Consider the following 15,165-nt stretch of genomic DNA (forward strand, 5'->3'; position numbering starts at 1 on the left):
AAGAAAATTTTGTCAAATTTTATTTCTACAGAAAAAAATGTCGTCAAAGTTTTATTTCTAAAGAAAATTTCGTCAAAATTTTATTTCTATAGAAAATGTCTTCAAAATTTTATTTCTATAGAAAATGTCGTCAAAATTTGATTTCTATAGAAAATTTTGGCAAAATTTTATTTCTGTACAAAATTCTAGTTCTGCAGAAAAATTTTTATGAAATTTTAGTTCATTAGAAAATTTTATCAAAATTTCATGTCATCAGAAAATTTTGTCAAAATTTCATTTCTATAGAAAATTTTGTCAAAATTTCATTTATTTAGAAAATTTTGTCAAAATTTCATTTATTTAGAAAATTTTGTCAAAATTTCAGTTCTATAAAAAATTTTGTCAATATTTTATTTCTATAGAAAATATGTCAAACTTTTATTTCTATAGATAGTTATCGCAAAATTGTATTTCTATATAAAATATATACAAAATATTTTTCCTATAGAGAAATTTTGCATAATTTTGTATCTAAATTTAAACTTAAACTTTGCATTTTTTTAAGTTTATTTCTGTACAAAATTTTGGGAAAATTTTATTTCTAAAGAATTTTTTTTCAAAATTTTATTTCTATAGAAAAATATCGTCAAAGTTTTATTTCTAAAAAAAATTTGATTTCTATAGAAAATTTTGACAAAATTTTATTTGTATACAAAATTTTAGTTCTGTAGATGTTTTTTTTTTTTTCATTTTAGTTCATTAGAAAATTTTGTGAAAATTTCAGTTCTATAAAAAATTTTGTCAAAATTTTATTTCTATAGAAAATGTTGACAAAATTTTATTTCTGTACAAAATTCTAGTTCTGTAGAATTTTTTTTTTTAATTTTAGTTCATTAGAAAATGTTTGTCAAAATTTCATGTCATTAGAAAATTTTGTCAAAATTTCATTTCTATAGAAAATTTTGTCAAAATTTCATTTCTTTAGAAAATTTTGTCAAAATTTCAGTTCTATAAAAAATTTTGTCAATATTTTATTTCTATAGAAAATATGTCAAACTTTTATTTCTATAGATAGTTATCGCAAAAATGTATTTCTATATATAATTTATACAAAATATTTTTCCTATAGAGAAATTTTGCATAATTTTGTATCTAAAATTACACTTAAACTTTAATTTTTTTAAAGTTTACTTCTGTACAAAATTTTGAAATTTTTGCCAAAAATTTTATTTCTATAGAAAATTTTGTCAAAATTTTATTTCTATAGAAAATTTTGCCAAAATTTTATTTCTATAGGAAATTTAAAAAAAAAATACCGATTTGACGAAAATGGACCAAAATCAACCAAATTTAAAAATTAATAATTTTTTGGACAAATTTTGATCCGATTGGACCAAAATGGCAACCCTGATTAATCGATATGGTATGATATTACATGCATTAACAGCCTTATACATTAACAGCTTTTATCGCTGATAGTTTTACTACATTAGTCATTTAGTAGAAAATAAATATTTGGGAATGAATATTTAAAACCTATTCAGCATTTTTACCTGTATCGAAAATGACTTTAACACGCTTCACTAGTACTTTGGTAGGGATTTGCGCTATACATATTTTTATTGTGGAATCCGTGCGTTTTACCAATATAAACTGTACCTCACTCGATCCAGAATTTTCGTCCTTTAGTGTGTGTTCATTGAAAATGATACGAAGAAATACAGTAGGACTTAATATAACCTGCAATTTACATAAAATACCTGTGACAAATGTCTCGGTAATATTGGTGGAAAATCTGTTTTTCGTTTTGTTTTTTTGTAATGCTTTTCAAATTACAGATAAATGTTTCGATTTTCAAAAGATCTAACGGATATCATCCTTATATGTTAAATATTTCAACGGATTTTTGTAAGTTCGCCAAAAACCGTAACAAACAACCATTGTTTAAAATTTTAGCTGATTTTCTATTACGAAATTCAAATATAAACCATGAGTGTCCCTTTGATGTATGTATATTGATGATATTGGTTTAACTGACTTGTGTTAAAATGACATTATCCTTAAATTTATCTGTTTAGCATGATCTTGTAGCCCGTAATTTGGTATTGGATCAAAAATTATTTAGCTATATTCCATTGCAAACTGGGGATTATATGTTCAGATTAATTGTGGCTGCCTACAATGACTGGAAAGCTGATGTGAAAGTATTCTTCAAAGTATAATTTTTGTTTTTATATTTGTTATTTGCATCTTGTAGGAATCTATCTATATATATAAAATTCAATCTATGTTTGTTTATTTGTTTGTATGTTCCGAGTTGGCTCCGAAACGGCTGAACCGATTTACTTGAAACTTTCAGAGATCGTAGGGGGCGTTCATGTGGTGAAAATAGGGTACCTCATTTTTTGACACCTGGACGCGGAGGGGGACCTCCCCTTTGTCGGACTTTTTGAAAATTGGACCAAAGTTGACCGATTTGCTTGAAATTTTCATTGAAGGTTGGGTTATATTTCGATATTTGGTGGCGGAGGGGGACCTCCCCTTTGTGAAAAAACTAAAATTCTCTAAATTATCTGAAATTTACAGAGAACATGCGGTGAGGTAATGGAATTAATATGGGGTACCTGATGGTTTCATATGTGAACGGGGAGGGGGACCTCCCCCTTGCCCTACTTTTTGAAACTTTGAACAAAATTATGCGATTTGCTTGAAATTTTCATTGAATGTTGCGGTTGGCATCTAGAAAAAAATCCGCTACATTATTTTTCGATATTTGGTCGGGGAGGAGGACCATCCCTTTGCCCTACTTTTTTAAAAGTACAGTGAAAACAAAACTAAACTAGCCCGACTGAAATTTTACGGAAAAAATGGGTGAGGTTATGAAATTTATATCAGTTTCCTGATTTTTTAATAAAAATAAAAGGGCATAGGGAGACATCCGCTTATCTTAAGTACATACACACACAAAAAAATTTTTTTCTGATTCAATCACCAAATTAATTGATCCAATTAATTTTTTAATTGAAATGTCTTCAATCACGAAAATGATAGTATCAATCACAGTTTTAATTGGGCATAGAACAAATTCTTGATTAAAAAATTAATTGATTTTTTCAGCAAATTTCAATTAATTTTTTAATTGATTCAATTAAAAATTTAATTTATGTTGATTGCAAAACTCAGTTAATTTATTAATTAAAAAAGGTAACTACTTTTAATTGCTTTCTGAATTGACTTAGAGTTTTTATTTGGATTAACAAATGATTGTTTGAAATACATTTTTAATTAAAAATTAAAAAAAATCAGCACTTTTTTAACTGAATTAGTCTTCCGAATTTGATTAAAAAGTTAATTGTATCAATTAATTTTTTAATTAAAAATTTTAAAATTTTCAATCATTGACTTAATTAACTTAATGTTTCTACCATGATTAAAAAGTTAATTGTATCAATTAATTTATTAATTGAAAACATTTTCAACTTCAATTAACTTTTTAATTGGAAATATGTTGGTGATATTTTTTTCTGTGCAGAGAAACAATTAAACTTTTCTATTGAAACAATTAAACTCTACCGAGTTACTTGAAATTTACAGAGGACTGAGGAGAGGTTACGATATTAATAGTTGATACCTGATTCTGTGATATTTGGACGGAAGAAAGACCGCCTCTTTAGGCTTATAATTTGCTTGACATTTTCTGGGACGTTTACAAAAGATACGCTACATCACTTTTCGATATTTGGTCGGGGAGCAGGTCCTCCTCTAAAACTGCAAAAAAAAACAAAAATTCTTAAGTTTTCTTGAAATTTACAAAGGCAGTGGGGGAAGGTTATGAACGAAGAGGCAACCTTCCTGGCCGGTGTTTGTCGATATTGTATCGGGGAAAGTGACATCCCTTTAAAACAATAGAGCAAAATTTAAACATCTCCGATCTATTTGAAATTTACAGGGAACGTGGGTGGAGGTGATTAAATTTATACATGATTTTTAAATTAGTATATGATTTTTCGATATCTGGGAAATTGAAATAAACTTTGTCGATTTACTTCGATAGGATTTATAGGGACCATTGAGTAGTTGTGAAATGAATATGGGGTATCAGGTCGGAGTGGAGCGAAGGTGGGGAGAGGGTTCCCTTTTGTCGGTTTTTTTTTTCTTAGATTGAAAGTAGAGGATTGTCCGTAAATGTGAACTCGGTACATAATTTTATGATTTTTGCACAGGCTTCTGCCAGACTTCGTTTTAGTAAAGAATTTAAATTTACATAAAATTGGCAGCCAACGTAGAGGGTGCATCATTTTCCAACATTTGAGCAAATGTTAATGTGGTAAAATTTTTTACTACTTTTGCATTTTCCGATTTATTGGATGGGAAACAGTAATTCTTTGTATGTTATTATAATATAGTGCGTAATTTTCAGATATGTTGAGGAGAAGGATACCTTTCATTGACAAACCACACTTAAAATTCACAAGAAATATAGAAGATTGTCCAACTACTTGAATACTGAGCATTATTTAAAAAATTTGGAGGAAAGGGTACACCCACTCCCCGACATTTTTTTAGACGAACCGTTTTACATGTGCGTATCCGCCGTATTTGTACCTATAAACGAAGAAGCAAGTAGTCCGATTTGTTTGAAAGAATTCAAATCTTTTCGAATTTGTTTTCAGCACGAATGATATGGTGTACTAAGTAAACGCAAAATGCTTCTACAAATACGCTTCGGAAGTCGCAGCGAAGCGGGCCGGGTTACGCTATAAGTAATAAATTTTAGTATATGTAATACAACATTTTCTATACTAACATCCCAAAGTAAATGTTAATTAAAAAACAAGTATATACGGCCGTAAGTTCGGCCAGGCCGAATGTTATGTACCCTCCACCATGGATTGCGTAGAAACTTCTACGAAAGAATGTCATCCACTTGGGTTGTGGTATCTTAAAACTTCTTAACATCGTTTTCTAAATTGTAAGTTAGTCCATACGTGGTATATGTTAGACAAAAAAGTTATGTATAGGTACGTCTACAAATAATTACGAATCGATATAGACTTTTTCCACGATACGAAGAGAGCCAGATTTGAAATATGGGGTTCGCTTATGTGGGGGGGGGGCTATATACAATTATGAACTTGATATGGACCAATTTTTGTTGATTGGGGATCGATTTATCTGAGGGCTATATATAACTATAGACCGATATGGACCTAGTTAGGCATGGTTGTTAACGGCCATATACCAGCACAATGTACCAAATTTCAACTGACTCGGATGAAATTTGCTCCTCCAAGAGGCTCCAAAACCAAATTTCTGGATTGGTTTATATGGGGGCTATATATGATTATGAACTGATATGGACCACTTTGGGCATAATAGTTAAATATCATATTCTACCACCACGTACCAAATTTCAACCAGATCGGATGAATTTTGCTTTTGCAAAAGGCACCGGAGGTCAAATCTGGGGACCGGTTTATATGGGGGCTATATATAATTATAGACCGATATGGACCAATTTTTGCACGGTTATTAGATACCATATACTAACACCATGTACCAAATTTCAGCCGGATCGGTTGAATTTTGCTCTTCCAAGGGGCTCCGGAGGTCAAATCTGGGGATCGGTTTATATGGGGCCTACATATAATTATGGACCGGTATCGACCAATTTTTGCACGGTTATTAGAGACCATATACTAACACCACGTACCAAATTTCAACTGAATCAGATGAATTTTGGTCTTCCAAGAGGCTCCGGAGGTCAAATCTGGTGATCGGTTTATATGGGGGCTATATATAAATATGGACCGATGTGGACCAATTTTTGCATGGTTGTTAGAGACTAAATACTAACACCATATACCAAATTTCAGCCGGATCAGATGAAATTTGCTTCTCTTAGAGGCTCCGCAAGCCAAATCGGGGGATCGGTTTATATGGGGGCTATACGTAAAAGTGGACCGATATGGCCCATTTGCAATACCATCCGACCTACATCAATAACAACTACTTGTGCCAAGTTTCAAGTCGATAGCTTGTTCCTTTCGGAAGTTAGTGTGATTTCAACAGACGGTTGGACGGACGGACGGACGGACGGACATGCTCAGATCGACTCAGAATTTCAGAATATATATACTTTATGGGGTCTTAGAGCAGTATTTCGATGTGTTACAAACGGAATGACAAAGTTAATATACCCCTATGGTGGAGGGTATAATAAGTGAGTAAAGTAGAAAGTCGGGCGGAGCCGCCTATATCCTAAACCCTAAACCACCCCTACTGAATTATTAAACATTGTTTGTGGGGTATCAATGGCATAGGTTTGGGAGATAAACCGAATTTCCATATTTAAAATATTTAAGGGGTACATGGTTACCCAGAAAAAAAAGTGTCACCAACAAAGTAATGGAAATGTTCTTTTTGGATCCGGAAGTGGTGCAAAATTGACGCAAAAGCTATGAATTTAACATGGGCTTGTCATAGGAAAGAAGTCATCCATTTCAATAGCCGTTGCACTGAATTTGCATCACTTCTTTAGGTGTGATTCGAATTCAATGTTGCACTCAAAAAAAAAAGTGAACTCACTATTTCACTAACGTCCATTTTCATATAGCTCCGTTAGACTTTAACTCCCAGTTAACAGAAAGTAAAATGAAAATATCTTCTCTCCGGTTAACTTTAACTGAAAAATTTTTAACAGTTAAGTTCCTAACTGGCATTTTGAATATATTAGCAAGATGGCAGATTTGTCCATAGTACGGTTTAAAAGTTCGTTAGCTAACGTAGCACTAACGGAGCTTCATGAAAATGGGGGTAAAGCCAATTTAACTTTATTTTAGTTCATAGAAATATTATGTTTGGAGAAAGTTTTCTTTACTCTAATACTTTTTTGTGTACGTTAGTTAAATTAACTAAACCCGAGGAAAAAAATATACTCAAATGAAGCATAAAGATTAACTAAATTCGTGTCTTCCACAAAATAGTTCAGAATTTCTTTAAATTTGTAAATTTTACCAAAAATGCGTCCATCGTGAACTTCGTATGTCACTAAAGACATTCTTGCAATTTTGAACTCCAAGTTTTTTCTTCAAACTACAAAATTTTCTTTAACAAGTGAAAAAACTTAGTTATGTCTAATAAATTTTCTTGTATTTGTCGAAAAATATTTACTTATTTTTATGACATCGGCGTGATGCCAACGTTTGTAATACTGTTGAGTTAAAATTTTCTACAAATATTCAAAATTTTCTAAAATTAACCGAAAGTTTTCTTCCTGGTGGGTTCACTGTTTTTTCAGTGTGTGTGATGTAAATTATAAAATTCTGTGATATTTTGTCGAATAAATAATTTTTTATAATTTTCAATGGATTCTAATGCTTGTCGGAAACGTTTGACTTCAAATATTTTTAAAAATGCACAATTTTTTCAGATTGGATTTAGCATTTTTTCGACAAAATTTAAATGATTTGTACCATTTTATGAATTCTTACTCTGTTGTTAACCTATTTGAAACAAAAAAAGTTAAAATTACCCATTAAACGTATGAACAAACCAAGTTATAGAAATTGAATCAAAAGAACTTCCTGGGTAGTTAAAATAAAGAACATCATTGGGAGTGCATCTTCTGGAAGTGCTTTTAAAGTTGTGCCTTTGGAAGAACTTCCATTTTTTTTCTTGGGTATGAGAGTTTTATCACAATCTGAACAGAAATGTCTGATATTAGGAGCTATAGTTCTGAACGTACACAGAAAAAAATTTCACGAAAAATTTTCCAATTAAAGTCGTAATTGAGTTTTAAAAAATATTCAATTAAAAATGTAATTGATTCAACAGATTTTTTAATTGAAGCAAAAATCAATCACAAAAATTAATAGAATCAATTAAAAAATGAATTGACTTTCAATTAAGTTTTTAATTGATACTATCATTTCTGTCATTGAAGACATTTCAATTAAAAAATTAATTGAATCAATTAATTTCGTGATTGAATCAGAAAAAAAACTTTTTGTGTGTTAGTATGCCGCTAATATTGAGTCCATTCACAAAGAGAGGAAATCGCTAAATTTGTGTAGGTAATTTTGGCTTTAACAATTTCTTAAAAAGCTTTTGTATAATTATTCAATAATATTCTTTATTTTTCAAAGTAACTATGGGAATGAATTCAAATACCTAAAGTACAGAGTGAATAATATTTCAATGATAGTTTGTTAACAATTATTATATATCAGCAATTTAGTATCCAACAGTAATAAATAAAAATTTTTCAAACATGGGAAATATATGTAAGAGCTACATATAAGTCTAACTAAGATCAGCTAATAGTTCAATATTAGAAATTTGAGTAACATCAGTTAATAAATAAGAGTCTTATGGCCAAATTTGGGGAAAATCGAGTTATGCATATATGGGAGCTATATCTAAATCTGAACCGAACATATAGTGTGTACTATAAATATTAGAGTAAGCTAAATTTGAGTAAGATCGGTTGATAAATAAGGGTTTTATGGCCAAATTTGTGAAAATCGGCCGACACGTATATATGGGTGCTATAGCTAAATCTGAACAGATTTTGATGATTTTTTGCACATATATTAAGTACTATAGAAAATTAGATTTGACCAAGTTTAAGTAAGATAGATTGATAACATAAATACGGGACTTATGGCCAACGTATATATACGTGCTATATCTAAATCTGAATCGATTTCAATGAAACTTTGCACACTTAAAGGGCGATAAATTAGATTAGAAATTTGACGCCGATCGGTTAGTAAATGAACGCAATCTGATCTCATTTATCGAAATCGGGCGATACATATATGTTATATGGGAGCTATATCTAAATTTGATCAGATTTTTTCCAAATTCAATAGCGTTCGCCCTTGTGGCAAAAAAGCGCCATATACACTGAAAAAAATATTGTCGTGAGGTCAAAGATTTCATGTCTTTAAAATACGAATGCAAATTTTGCTTAGCATAGAAGACGCATTTCTCTAATATAAAGTTTTTTCCTTGTCCAAAAGTCGATAGACTTTTCAATGAAGTCGTATTGTCCTTATAATTAAGTGATTTGACGTAAAAATGGGTATCATAACATAAAAGAAACACGTTTGGGCTAAGGACAACTTGACTTTAATAATTCAGAAAAATTCTTTAAATTTAATGAAATTGACTTTAAATTGTTTTTTATTTCCATATAAAATTTTGTCAAAATATTATTTTAATATAAAATTTTGTCAAAATTTTATTTCTATAGAAAATTTTGTCAACATTTTATTTCTATAGAAAATTTTGTCAAAATTTTATTTCTATAGAAAATGATGTCAAAATTTTATTTCTATAGAAAATTTTGTCAAAATTGTATTTCTATTGAAAATTTTGTCAAAATTTTATTTCTATTGAAAATTTTGTCAAAATTTTATTACTATAGAAAATTTTGACAAAATGTTATTTCTATAGTAAATTTTTTCAAAATTTTATTTCCATAGAAAATTTTGTCAAAACTTTATTTCTATAGAAAATTTTCTCAAAATATTATTTCCATAGAAAATTTTGTCAAAATTTTATTTCTATAGAAAATTTTGACAAAATTTTATTTCTATAGAAAATTTTGTCAAAATTCTATTTTATAGAAAATTTTGACAAAATTTTATTTCCATTTAAAATTTTGTCAAAATATTATTTCCTTATAAAATTTTGTCAAAATATTATTTCCATATAAAATTTTGTCAAAATATTATTTCCATACAAAATTTTGTCAAAATATTATTTCCATATAAAATTTTGTCAAAATATTATTTCCATATAAAATTTTGTCAAAATTTTATTTCTATAGAAAATTTTGACAAAATTTTATTTCTATAGAAAATTTTGACAAAATGTTATTTCTATAGTAAATTTTTTCAAATTTTATTTCTTTAGAAAATTTTGTCCAAATTTTATTGCTATAGAAAATTTTGTCCAAATTTTATTTCTATAGAAAATTTTGTCCAAATTTTATTTCTATAGAAAATGTTGTCCAAATTTTATTTCTATTGAAAATTTTGCCAAAATTTAGTTTCATAATTTTGTCAAAATTCTATATCTATAACAGATTTTGTCAAAATTTTATTTCTATAGAAAATATTGTCAAAACTTTATTTCTATAGAAAATTTTGTCAAAATATTAATTGCATAGAAAATTTTGACAAAATTTTATTTCTATAGAAATTTTTTTCAAAATTTAATTTCAATAGAATTTTTTTTCAAAATGTTATTTCTATAGAAAATTTTGTCAAAATATTATTTCCATAGAAAATGTTGTCAAAATTTTATTACTATAGAAAATTTTGACAAAATTTTATTTCTATAGAAAATTTTGTCAAAATTCTATTTTATAGAAAATTTTGACAAAATTTTATTTCCATATAAAATTTTTTCAAAATATTATTTCCATATAAAATTTTTTCAAAATATTATTTCCATATAAAATTTTGTCAAAATATTATTTCCATATAAAAGTTTGTCAAAATATTAGTTCCATATAAAATTTTGTCAAAATTTTATTTCTATAGAAAATTTTGACAAAATTTTATTACTATAGAAAATTTTGACAAAATGTTATTTCTATAGTAAATTTTTTCAAAATTTTATTTCCATAGAAAATTTTGTCAAAACTTTATTTCTATAGAAAATTTTCTCAAAATATTATTTCCATAGAAAATTTTGTCAAAATTTTATTTCTATAGAAAATTTTGACAAAATTTTATTTCTATAGAAAATTTTGTCAAAATTCTATTTTATAGAAAATTTTGACAAAATTTTATTTCCATTTAAAATTTTGTCAAAATATTATTTCCTGATAAAATTTTGTCAAAATATTATTTCCATATAAAATTTTGTCAAAATTTTATTTCTATAGAAAATTTTGACAAAATTTTATTTCTATAGAAAATTTTGTCAAAATATTATTTCCATATAAAATTTTGTCAAAATTTTATTTCTATAGAAAATTTTGACAAAATTTTATTTCTATAGAAAATTTTGACAAAATGTTATTTCTATAGTAAATTTTTTCAAATTTTATTTCTATAGAAAATTTTGTCCAAATTTTATTTCTATAGAAAATTTTGTCCAAATTTTATTTCTATAGAAAATTTTGTCCAAATTTTATTTGTATAGAAAATTGTGTCAAAATTTTATTTCTAAAGAAAATTTTGACAAAATTTTATTCCTATAGAAAATTTTGTCCAAATTTTATTTCTATAGAAAATGTTGTCCAAATTTTATTTCTATTGAAAATTTTGCCAAAATTTAGTTTCATAATTTTGTCAAAATTCTATATCTATAACAGATTTTGTCAAAATTTTATTTCTATAGAAAATTTTGTCAAAATTCTATTTTATAGAAAATTTTGACAAAATATTAATTGCATAGAAAATTTTGTCAAAATTTTATTTCTATAGAAAATGGTGTCAAAATTTTATTACTATAGAAAATTTTGTCAAAATTGTATTTCTATTGAAAATTTTGTCAAAATTTTATTTCTATTGAAAATTTTGTCAAAATTGTATTTCTATAGAAAATATTGTCAAAATTTTATTTCTATAGAAAATTTTGTCAAAATTTTATTACTATAGAAAATTTTTACAAAATGTTATTTCTATAGTAATTTTTTTCAAAATTTTATTTCCATAGAAAATTTTATCTCTATAGAAAATTTTGTCAAAATTTTATTTCTATTGCAAATTTTGTCAAAATTTTATTTCTATTGAAAATTTTGTCAAAATATTATTTCCATAGAAAATTTTGACAAAATTTTATTTCTATTGAAAATTTTGTCAAAACTATATTTCTATAGAAAATTTTGTCAAAATACTATTTCCATAGAAAATTTTGTCAAAATTTTATTTCTATAGAAAATTTTGACAAAATTTTATTTCTATAGAAAATTTTGTCGAAATTCTATTTTATAGAAAATTTTGACAAAATTTTATTTCCATTTAAAATTTTGTCAAAATATTATTTCCTTATAAAATTTTGTCAAAATATTATTTCCATATAAAATTTTGTCAAAATATTATTTCCATACAAAATTTTGTCAAAATATTATTTCCATATAAAATTTTGTCAAAATATTATTTCCATATAAAATTTTGTCAAAATTTTATTTCTATAGAAAATTTTGACAAAATTTTATTTCTATAGAAAATTTTGACAAAATGTTATTTCTATAGTAAATTTTTTCAAATTTTATTTCTTTAGAAAATTTTGTCCAAATTTTATTGCTATAGAAAATTTTGTCCAAATTTTATTTCTATAGAAAATTTTGTCCAAATTTTATTTCTATAGAAAATGTTGTCCAAATTTTATTTCTATTGAAAATTTTGCCAAAATTTAGTTTCATAATTTTGTCAAAATTCTATATCTATAACAGATTTTGTCAAAATTTTATTTCTATAGAAAATATTGTCAAAACTTTATTTCTATAGAAAATTTTGTCAAAATATTAATTGCATAGAAAATTTTGACAAAATTTTATTTCTATAGAAATTTTTTTCAAAATTTAATTTCAATAGAATTTTTTTTCAAAATGTTATTTCTATAGAAAATTTTGTCAAAATATTATTTCCATAGAAAATGTTGTCAAAATTTTATTACTATAGAAAATTTTGACAAAATTTTATTTCTATAGAAAATTTTGTCAAAATTCTATTTTATAGAAAATTTTGACAAAATTTTATTTCCATATAAAATTTTTTCAAAATATTATTTCCATATAAAATTTTTTCAAAATATTATTTCCATATAAAATTTTGTCAAAATATTATTTCCATATAAAAGTTTGTCAAAATATTAGTTCCATATAAAATTTTGTCAAAATTTTATTTCTATAGAAAATTTTGACAAAATTTTATTTCTATAGAAAATTTTGTCAAAATTTTATTTCTATAGAAAATTTTGTCAAAATTTTATTTCTATAGAAAATTTCGACAAAATGTTATTTCTATAGTAAATTTTTTCAAAATGTCATTTCTGTAGAAAATTTTTTCAAAATGTCATTTCTGTAGAAAATTTTGTCTAAATTTTATTTCTATAGAAAATTTTGTCCAAATTTTATTTCTATAGAAAATTTTGTCCAAATATTATTTCTATTGAAAATTTTGCCAAAATTTAGTTTTATAATTTTGTCAAAATTCTATGTCTATAACAGATTTTATCAAAATTTTGTTTTTATAGAAAATGTTGTCAAAATTTTATTTTTATAGAAAATGTTGTCAAAATTTTATTTCTGTAGAAAATTTTGTGAAAATTGTATTTCCATAGAAAATTTTGTCAAGATATTATTTCCATAGAAAATTTTGTCAAAATTTTATTTTTATAATTTTGTCAAAATTGTATTGTTAGTAGAATTCTACCAACGGTGGCAACCGTAGTTAAGATTCGGCTATGGGAATGAGGTCAGCATCCATTGATGAGAGAAAAGTTAAGCAACTGTGCCATTACAATGTACTGAATGGCTCACTTGGACAATTCAGTCCAAAATATCGGCTTCCACTATTCCTAAACTAATCTATCCTAAGTGCACGGCCATTGAATGTGTTTTTTCGGTGATTTAATAAAATCTCCTATCTCTTGGTGCCTGTCGTTCTATCTCTTTGTTTCCTTGTTGTGTTTGAAATGTGCATATTAGAATTTTGGAAGTACCGTACGTTACAGAACGAATTGATTTTTATCTACAGAAAGTTTATTTCGACTTATTTTTTTTTTACAACTACTACACCCAGAGAAGGAATATGATCAGAGTAAAATGTTATTTTTGGATGGTGACCATGTAACATGTTTATCGCAATCATGTTATTTTCTCGGAAAGTATGTATAAGATGTCGGCAAGCATGTAATGTTTGACGAGAAAACAACATTTTTGCTACAAACAAGTTAAATGGTCACCATACAAAAATAACATTTTGCTCTTGAAACATGTTTGAGGTGATCATATTCCTTCTCTGCGTGTAGTATTTGTTGTTTATTTTCATTTTCGTAAAATCGAACGTAAATTTCTTTCATCCGTTCATTTTTTAGAATACTCAATGTCAAGAATTTGGACGTTCGTTAAATTGGATTTTTGCTAAACAGAGCTTCGATTGTATTTTTAAAAAGAACATTTAGTCTTCTCCGACTTGCAGAATCACAGCTAGGGAATAATTCAATACCATACAGTAGCTTCAGTAAAATGTAAGTCTTAGCTTAGCATCAACCAGAGTGTTTGTAGAGTGGCATAGGTTAGGTTAGGTGGCAGCCCGATGTATCAGGCTCACTTAGACTATTCAGTCCATTGTGATACCACATTAGTGAACTTCTCTCTTATCACTGCAGTGAAACCACTTAGAGAAGCTTTGAAACGCTCAGAAATGTCACCAGCATTACTGAGGTGGGATAATCTACCACTGAAAAACTTTTTGGTGTTCGGTCGAAGCAGGAATCGAACCCACGACTTTGTGTATGCAAGGCGGGCATGCTAACCATTGCACCACCGTGGCTCCCCATAGCATAGCTTTGTACTATATCGTAGCAAATATGATTCGACCTTGTTAGGGTATCATTAAAAATAACCCCAAGATTCGTTACCGTCGTTACAAGCGATATATTGATGTTATTAATACTTTGACTAAAATCATAACGGATCGGATTCGACTTGCTCTTACCTATGATAGGCACTTCGATTTCAAAGGGTTTAGACAATGACCGGATCGGATTCGACTTGCTCTTACCTATGATAGGGCGCTTCGATTTCAAAGGGTTTAGACAATGACCGTTAGCACTCGCCCCGATATGAATTCTCGGCAGGTCATGGTTCAATCTGTGAGCTAGGATAAGGGACTTGAGAAATACACCTGTACGTCGTCGGTATACAAATCCACCTTGGTGCACGAAATATGACGGGGAAGATCGTTAGATAGATAAGAGCAGTGAGCCCAAAAATTAACTCCTGTGGAACACTTCTGTTGACGGACAAAGGTCTTGACAATAAACCATTTACACTAACAGATTGTGAACGATTACATAGGTAGGACTAAAAGAGACATGTTGCGGACGACGAAAAATTAAATATATTTAACAGTTTAGCGCATAATATGTTGTGATCTAACGAATCAAAGGCTCTAGAGTGATCAAAAAGGGCCAGACAAGTAACTTCATTGTTCT

The 15,165-nt window shown here is 27.2% G+C and overlaps 1 protein-coding gene across 1 annotated transcript; it reads left to right on the forward strand.

Moving 5' to 3' along the window:
- The first annotated feature begins 1,543 nt into the window (after nt 1–1,543).
- LOC142224495 (uncharacterized) lies at nt 1,544–14,706 on the forward strand. The gene is made up of 4 exons (XM_075294272.1): nt 1,544–1,756; nt 1,818–1,985; nt 2,058–2,195; nt 14,557–14,706. Exons 1-4 carry the CDS (start codon nt 1,544–1,546, stop codon nt 14,704–14,706), a joined length of 669 nt encoding a protein of 222 aa, XP_075150387.1.
- The last annotated feature ends 459 nt before the right edge of the window (nt 14,707–15,165 follow it).

Source organism: Haematobia irritans, chromosome 2, assembly GCF_050003625.1.
Source record: "Haematobia irritans isolate KBUSLIRL chromosome 2, ASM5000362v1, whole genome shotgun sequence".
Taxonomy (NCBI): domain Eukaryota; kingdom Metazoa; phylum Arthropoda; class Insecta; order Diptera; family Muscidae; genus Haematobia; species Haematobia irritans.